At 41.8% G+C, this 8847-nt stretch overlaps 1 protein-coding gene across 1 annotated transcript in view; it reads right to left on the reverse strand.

The window, feature by feature from the left end:
- The window catches only part of USP14 (ubiquitin specific peptidase 14), a 46828-nt gene extending 38340 nt beyond the window's left edge, over positions 1–8488 (reverse strand). Inside the window, exons 1-3 of the mRNA XM_027127563.1 lie at positions 8160–8488; positions 3151–3296; positions 796–828 (exon numbers count right to left, since the gene is read on the reverse strand). Coding sequence (XP_026983364.1) covers positions 796–828; positions 3151–3296; positions 8160–8175 — 195 coding nt within the window. The 5' untranslated portion in view covers positions 8176–8488. The remainder of the gene's footprint in view (positions 1–795; positions 829–3150; positions 3297–8159) is intronic.
- Positions 8489–8847: the final 359 nt, after the last annotated feature.

Genomic DNA, 8847 nt, shown 5'->3' on the forward strand with positions numbered 1-8847 from the left:
CTCCCGCTGCGGAGCACAGGCTCCGGACGCGCAGGCTCAGTGGCCATGGCTCATGGGTCCATCTGCTCCGCGGCATGTGGGATCTTCCCAGACCGGGGCACGAACCCGTGTCCCCTGCATCGGCAGGCGGACTCTCAACCACTGCACCACCAGGGAAGCCCTATAAACTGTATTTTTATAATCTAGCCATGAACATTGGAAAACAATTTTTTTTAAAGTATCATTAAATAGCCAAGAAATGTTAAGTTCCAGAATCTAACAAAAATCGTGCAAGCTCTCTACACTGAAAAATTATAGAACTGAGCTAAGAGAAATGGAGAAGTACACCTTATTTAAGGATTTCAGTACTCAATACCTTTAAGATGTTCATTCTCCCCAAACTGAACTACAGATTCAATGAAACTAAACAAAATTCCAGGAGTCCGTTTGCTGGAATTGACTAATTCTAAAATTATAAGGAAATGCAAAGGAGTTAAAATATTCTTGAGGAAACAGAAAAAGTTGGAGAACTTACATTATCTTATTTCAAGACTTATTATAAAGCTTTAGTAATCAAGACCATGTAGTACTAGTATAAGGTTAATCAAATATATCAATGAAACAAGAGTCCAAAAATAAACCAACAAATGATTTTCAAGAAAGACTCTGACATAAATCAATGAGAAAAGGAAAATATTTTCAACAGATAGTGCTGGAACAACTGGATATACAGACAGAAATAAAGGCATTTGGAATACATTTTGTGTAATAATTAGGGAACTGCATTATAACTAGTGTTCTTAAGATAATACTTACATTTTTTATTTTGATGTTTCCCCAATCATCATCCTGTTTTAAAGACAAATAATAAACATTTAACCACCCCCATATAATCCAAACATAATCTAAAAATCAACTAATTTTATATTTCTACTTCAAAATAGAAATTGTCTATATGCAGATTTTGCTTAAAATTACTGTAATCAAAAGTATTTTTTAAAAAACAAAAAACAAATGCAGTCCTAAAACTAGTAAGTCTAACAATTGTTCAAACTACATAAGATACAATCTAAAAGGCAGTAAACTTGGCAGCACCAAAAGTACTGAAACACTTGACTGATGACAGATGCTAATTTTTTGCATATTTGGAACCAGCAGAGCTAATAACTAGCGTATGTTTGACAAGAATAAAGAATAACTTCAGAAATGAAATAAGGTCTACATAATTAGGGTGATTATATAATCACCCAAATCAAGAGACTCTTGAGAATCAAAGTGCTACTAAAAATTATACCAGGAGAGTAAACAAGACTACCCAAGGCAAACTAACCCTTAATAGTATTTGCTGCATCCACAAATGTTTCTCAAGTCCTACATTTCACATCTATGAATCAATTAACAAATACTTTGACTTCAGTATGTTCAATTTAAATCAAGTTTTTTTGGAAATGCCATGATTGGTCCACAGATATTTTGGCAGCTAAAAGCCCTTCCCTTCAGGGGATGGTCAGTTCCATATCACTCCTTCCTTTTTACTGAAGGTACCAGGCACTCAATACACCTCCCTTTGGTGGTGCCACTATTTCTTTTTGGGCATCCTGCTTCAAAGTAGAACAGTAAGTTTCTAAATGCCCTTCTCAGTTTAAGGGCTATTACTGCTAATCATAAGGAATGATAATTATAAATGTCTCCTCAAATAATGCCTCCTCCTACTTATCCAAGGTCACACAAAGCTGGGAAATGAACCCAGATCTGCTCGACTTGTAAATCACATGTTCTTTTGGTGCCTTACTATATGTTACTTAAGCCTCTCTGATGCTCAGTAAAATATGTAAAATACATTTACTTTCCTCATTTTTAATATACATACAGTTGACAATTACAGAAAACAAAAACCTGGCACAGAGTAAGTATTCAGTAAGTGGTAGCTATTAGTCATAGTTTCATTTAATTCACATTTTTCTGTAATTCTCCACAGTATACCACCAGTACACAGTTCAGCACAAATTACGTTACCAAGTTCACTAATGACCAGAAGCTCATACTGCAACTTGAGGGGAAACAATGTTTCTTCACCAATATCTGTTTTACGGCCCAGCTAACAGGGGTAGCCAATCCTTATCTCTAAAGTTAATTAGAGCTCTTTAGCATTTCACATCTAACTCTTGAAGAAAGTGTATTTTAAAAACTATACTTATGGGCTTCCCTGGTGGCGCAGTGGTTGGGAGTCCGCCTGCCAATGCAGGGGACACGGGTTCGTGCCCCGGTCCGGGAAGATCCCACGTGCCGTGGAGCGGCTGGGACCGTGAGCCGTGGCCGCTGGGCCTGCGCGTCCGGAGCCTGTGCTCCGCAGCAGGAGAGGCCACGGCAGTGAGAGGCCCGCGTACCACAAAAAAAAAAAAAAAACGTATATAGTATTACAAACAATAATAAAGAAAATACCTTCACATCTTTTCTGTGGCCCTTCATCAATGATACTGGTAAGCTTGGACTCTTAACTGTAATCAATGTGATCCTTCCAAGGGAACTAATGGAAAACTTAAATTCCCTCTCTTTTAAACAAAAATTTCTTTCCTCCCATCTCCAGGCAGATGTTAGATAGTGATTACTTCTAAGAGAAAGGGGCTCCTTTTAATGGTAGGATGCAAGAAAGGCCAAAGGAAAAACTAACAGTTTTCTAGTATTCCAGAACCAGGGCCTTAGTAAATTTGGTACATTCGCATGTATATACAAAAACACATTGTGTAGTAGCCTTTAAAAAATAAATTTACCATACTGTTCCACATTTTTAACAGAGATAAAATTTCTAACCCCATAACTGAAAATTACTAAGGAAATACAAATAGACTTTTTTAGTCTATACAAAATGAAATACTTTTAACACACATTCATAAGAAAAAAATTCAAACACAGATAAATGGAAAGTGCCCCAATCCCCTGACCTCCAGAGATAATCACTGATAAAATGCATTTTAAAATCAAAATTTTAATGATGCTTTATAATATAGTGTTTTGAAATGGCTACAATGTTCCTTCCTTAAACTAACATGAATAAGAGTTTTAATACCACAGACTATATACTCTCACCAAATAAAAAATACCTTAAATGCTGCATTTTCTGGTGCTAGTTATTTTCACTAGTACATAATGAAAATCTGGACTAAATTTTACCTTCAATGTTCCTCCTTTCACCATAACCTTCTGTCTGGCCGGCTGGACTCCAGTCAGTGCAAAAAGCTGAGCCTTGAACACCATCGGAGGTTCATCAGTATTCAGTTCTACACCTTCAAATTTCTCCTTTCCCCATTTCACAGTAACTGCAAACAAACCATAATTTTTTTTTTAATTTACAAAATAACAAGACTTAAGATTTAGAAGATCCTTAGGGAACTATTAGGCTAGTTCTTAAAAGCCAAACTATGTCATTAATCTTTTTACACACCTAAGGCCTACCAAATCAGGAGTGAAGTGAATGCAACAGATCTTGGATAAAATTTAACTGGATCTAATCCAACTTCTCATTTGATAAATAAGGAAATTGAGACTTAAAAGAAGCTGACTGATTAATGTCACAAAACCAGTCAGTAAATATACAGGGCTTCTGAATCCTACTCCAATAGTATCTGCAAAATATGACCACAATGAAACACTTCCCAGAATAAAGTTCACAGACTTCAGAATGTGTTTATTTAAACAATCATTAAAATCAGTTGAATATTACATACTGCTGAAATAGAGAGGGGAAAGAAAGGCTAGAGTATTTTGAGAAGAAAAAATATTCTTGGGAAAATAAAGCACACTGAAAACAGGTTAAGGAATATAGATCCCGGATTATAGGAAGAAAGGTGTAGAAGAACTGAAAGGTCTGCCTCCTGAGCAAGAGGTGGTCAAATATTAAGAAGAATCCAAAAATATAGCTAAATTATTAAAAATTATAGAAATCCTACTTCACAGCCATTCAGATGGCTACAACAACAAAACCACAGAAGATAACAAGTGTTGGCAGGGATGTGGGGAAATTGGAACGCTTGTGCATTGCTCTGGGAATATAAAAATGGTACCGCCACTGTGACAGAAAGTATGGTGGTTCCTCAAAAATCAGGCATAGAATTACTACTATGTGATCCAGCAATTCCATTTCTAGGTATATACCCAAAAGTATGGCAACCAGGGAATCAAACTGATATTTGTATACCCATGTTCCTAGCAGCATTATTTCACAATAGCCTAGAAATGGGAGCAACCCAAGTGCCCATCAACAGTGGAATATACATACAATGGACATTAATCAGCCTTAAAAAAATAATGAAATTCTGACACATTCTACCACATGGATGAACCTTGGAGACATTATGCTAAGTGACACAAGCCAGTCACAAAAGGACAAATACTGTATGATTCTACTTATGTGAGGTACCTAGAGTGGTCAAATTCCTAGAGACAGAAAGAAGAATGGGGGTTGCCTGGAGGCTGGGGGAAATGGAAACAGGGGTACAGAGTTTCATTTTAGGAACGGGAAGAATTTCTAGAGGTGGGTGGTGATGACGGCTGCAGAGCAATCAGAATGTACTCAATGTTAAAAACTGTGCACTTAAAACTGTTTAAAACTACACTTTATGTTACATATATTTTACCACAATAAAAAAATTTCAATCTTATAAAATAGCTAACTTTTGAAATATGTTAACATAAACAAACTAGGGAATTCCCTGGCGGTCCAGTGGTTAGGACTCCATGCTTTCACTGCCCAGGGCCCGGTTTCAATCCCTGGTCAGGGAACTAAGATCCCACAAGCCATACAGCACAGTCAAAAATAAATAAATAAACAAACAAACAAACTCACTCAAGGATGTACACAGTTTTTTCCACTGAAAACTTTATACCTACTCAAAATGAGAATCCCATAATTAATAGTTGTCTAATTTCTCTGATTACTAAAATCAGAATATAAAAAAGTGACCCTGACTCCAAATCCCTATTCTTTCACTAGTTCAATTAACATGTTAGCGTTCATTCAATGATAAGCCCAGTAACAAGGATTAGGGAGACTCTCTGTGAACTCACAGTTTAATAAAGGAGAGAGGGAAAAAGGTTAAAATAATTAACAATACAATATAAATATTACAAATGCTAGAGGAGCACAGTGGAATGCTTCATGAGGGAGGAAGGATTCTCTGGAGAAAGTGTTAACTGTGAGTTACCACTATCAACTTTGAGTCTCAAAGAAAAAATCAGGTGTTAGAGAATAAGAATAAAAGCATTCTTGGAAAAGACACTCAAAAGCATAAAGCAGCATGGTGTCCTCTGAGATACAAGTAATTCCCAGAGTGAAGGGGAAGCAGCTGAAAAAGGAGAAACTGACCAAAGATCAAATCAGGGAAGATAACATAAGTCACGTTAAAACATACAGGCTTTAGGTTGTACAAAATGTGCAGCCCCTGAAAGGTTTTCATAAAGGCCACTTTGGTCTGGTTTGAACATTAGAACACTCTAGCAGCAGCAGAGAAAATACTGGTTTGAAGGGGGAACGACTACAATCATTGAGACAAACCAGAAACATATAACAATAGTACAAACAAAAGAGGGAGGACTAAATCAAAACTGTATTAGAAATAATGAAGACGAATCTGAAATTTATTTAGCTGTGTCACCATGGGCAAGTTAAACTTTTTGCTTACCCATAAACCAGGGGTTCCCAACCCCAAGGCCACGGACCATACCACACCATGGCCTGTTAGGAACCGGGCCGCACAGCAGGAGGTGAGCAGCAGGTGAGGGAAAGAAGCTTCTTCTGTATTTACAGCCGCTCCCCACGGCTTGCGTTACCGCCTGAGCTCCACGTCCTGTCAGATCAGTGGCAGCATTAGATTCTCATAGGAGCACAAACCCTACAGTGAACTACGCATGCGTGGGATCTAGGTTGCACGCTCATTATGAGAATCTAACGCCTGATGATCTGAGGTGGAGCTGAGACAGTGATGCTACCGCTGGGGAGCGGCTGCAAATACAGATTATCATTAGCAGACAGATCTGACTGCACAGAGACCATAATAAATCAACTGCTTGCAGACTCATATCAAAACCCTATCAGTGAGTGGGAAGTGAAAACAAGCTCAGGGCTCCCACTGATTCTGCATTATGGAGAGTTGTATAATTATTTCATTATATATTACAATGTAGTAATAATAGAAATAAAGTGCACAATAAATGTAATGTGCTTGAATCATCCCGAAACCATTCCTCCCCAACCCCTCCCCGGGACTGTGGAAAAACTGTCTTCCACGACTGGTCTCTGGTGCCAAAAAGGTTGAGGACCGCTGCCATAAAGGAGAATTATACTAGTACCACGGGACTATGTTGAAAATTAAAACAAAGCAACATGTATAAAAAACATTAGCTTTGGGCTTCCCTGGTGGTGCAGTGGTTGAGAGTCCGCCTGACGATGCAGGGGACACGGGTTCGTGCCCCAGTCCGGGAAGATCCCACATGCCGCGGAGTGGCTGGGCCCGTGAGCCATGGCCGCTGAGCCTGCGCGTCCGGAGCCTGTGCTCCGCAACGGGAGAGGCCACAACAGTGAGAGGCCCGCGTACCGCAAAAAAAAAAAAAAAAAAAACATTAGCTTTGTACCAGACAAAAAAGTGTTCGCTAATTTTTACAGCACTTCTTCTTAAACACGTAAGTGTCTGGACGTTTAATTTTCTATCAAAACTTATGACAGTACTTAAGATGTTCTTGTTTTAATACAGGGCTTTTTGCAGAATCTGAAAATACAGATTCTCAATATGGAGATGTCAAAGGAAGAAACCTTAGAAATCTACTTCAATTCCCTCATTTTGGAAATGAGGAAAAGATCTGATTAAATATTTAAGATGGAACTCAATTTCTAAGAAAGTTTGGTGAGTACAGGCATTTTTTGAGGGGAACAAACTACCTGTGTGTGCTTAAGTATTAGCATACACAGGTATTTACCGCCGTTACTTCATTAATGCCACTTAAATTCTATACTGCATAAACAGAATATTTCAAGTACCATTCTACTGTTCCATTGTTGTGGCCTTAGAAAAAGAGGTTGAGCAATCATTATTAAAGCATTTGGGGACACACAGTTTTGAGGGCATTAGCCTGCTGTGGCCCCCTTTGCCTGGCAAAGCAATAAAGCTATTCTTTTATACTTCACCCAAAAAAACAAACAAAAAATCATTATTAAAGCATTCAAGATTCTAGAACATCGAGAATCCATGTCGAGTTTAAACATTATTTTGTTTGATGTCATTCTTTGAAAACGCTGAATCTTCAATAAAGGAATTATGATACAGTTGCAAGGATGGCCAATGAATCACACATCCATAGCCAACTGGAGCCACCACATACACTTTAGGGGCCATTTTGAATTACACTAGGAGACAGCAAGGTCCATTAACTCGGTAAAAACATGATCCCTGGCCAACCCCTCGGACTGCCATCACGCAAAAAAACCCTGTCAAACGCCAATCAAAAGGAAATGATACCCGCGACCATTTGTATTCCTTTACCTCTCAAAGCTAACACTGTGCTTCGGACACAGAAACACAAAACAGTGTCTGATGAAATGAAAATGAAGCAAAAAGCTCGCAATCTGCCTCGGGATAAAAATGAAATTGGTACAAACGGGGTGGTGGCAGCAAGGGGTAAGCGAAGGGAGGCTATGGAGGGAAACCCCCAGAACGAGGAAGGAAGGAAGGCTTAACCTCACATCTCTGGTCCCTCCATCACTCCCTTACCGAGGCTTCCCCTCCTGGCCGCTCCCTTCCACGGCTACGGCTACCACTGAAGAGGTTCAGGAAATGCCACTGCACCTCCAGCCTGGTCCCTGCTGCCCTGGGACACAACCTCACCCTACCCCGCACGCGAGGACAGAGACAGAACTATTCTGCAGAGTCACCACTCGGAGGGGCGGACGCTCGCTGCTTCCCCACCTCCCCTCCGGCTCCCACCCCACGCACGCGGTGGCCCAGGAGGGGCACGGCTCCCTCGCGTTGCAGGGCCCGGAACTCGCAGGGAGAGAGAAAGGGGCCAGGGTCCCCTCCACGCCGCGGAATCCCCGCCCCGTGCTCAGCGGGGCACCCGCCCTGCAGGCCAGGCCTACACAGAGGCCTAGCCCCGGGCGGGACTGCGGAGCACGAGACGAGGAGGGCGCTCACCGGAGTAGAGCGGCATGGCAGGGCGCGCTAGGAGGCGGCGGTGGCGCAGGAAGGCTGGGCCTGGCAAGAGCGGCGAAAGGAAAGGGCCGCAAAGAAGCTGTGGCGGCGGCCGAGGCGGAGGCGCGGTAGTGGCGGCAGACTCAGTGCGACAAGAGCCTCATTCAAACCGGCCACTGGCGATGACGCAGCAACACGCCGTCCGCCGGCCGAGCCACGGGGCGTCTGAGGGGAGGAAGCGAGGCGGGGCCTGCGGGTGGAGAGACAAGGGAGGTGGGAGCGGCCGGGTGCCCGTGGCCCCTGCGCTTCACAGGTGCGCGCCTGCGCACTGCACCCCGTCTGCGCCTACCGGCTCCCAGCCCCCCCCCGCCCCCCCCCCCCCCCCCCCGGCTGCAGACATAGCGGGAACCTAGTGTCCCAGCCGCAGCTTCTTAGGAGGTCGTTCACCCGTTTCCAAACGGTGGGGCAGTACGAGCTGGGGTTTTATTCTCTCTGTTAATGTAGGCTGGAGAAGAGCCTTGCTCCGCCCCTCAACTTGGTCTACTTATTAATGAAAATGTCTAGGCCTCCCATTCAGGATTTTGCAACAAAAATAAACATCAAAATGATCTGAATATTTCAGAGATAGGTCTGTCTTGGTTGTAATGTATTACTGCTGTTTCTAACACCTGTTCGTACCCTAGGTTGGCTC

The sequence above is a fragment of the Aethalodelphis obliquidens genome, unplaced genomic scaffold (assembly GCF_003676395.1).
Source record: "Aethalodelphis obliquidens isolate GAN/ISIS:26980383/991018 unplaced genomic scaffold, ASM367639v1 scaffold32, whole genome shotgun sequence".
Classification (NCBI taxonomy): Eukaryota; Metazoa; Chordata; class Mammalia; order Artiodactyla; family Delphinidae; genus Aethalodelphis; species Aethalodelphis obliquidens.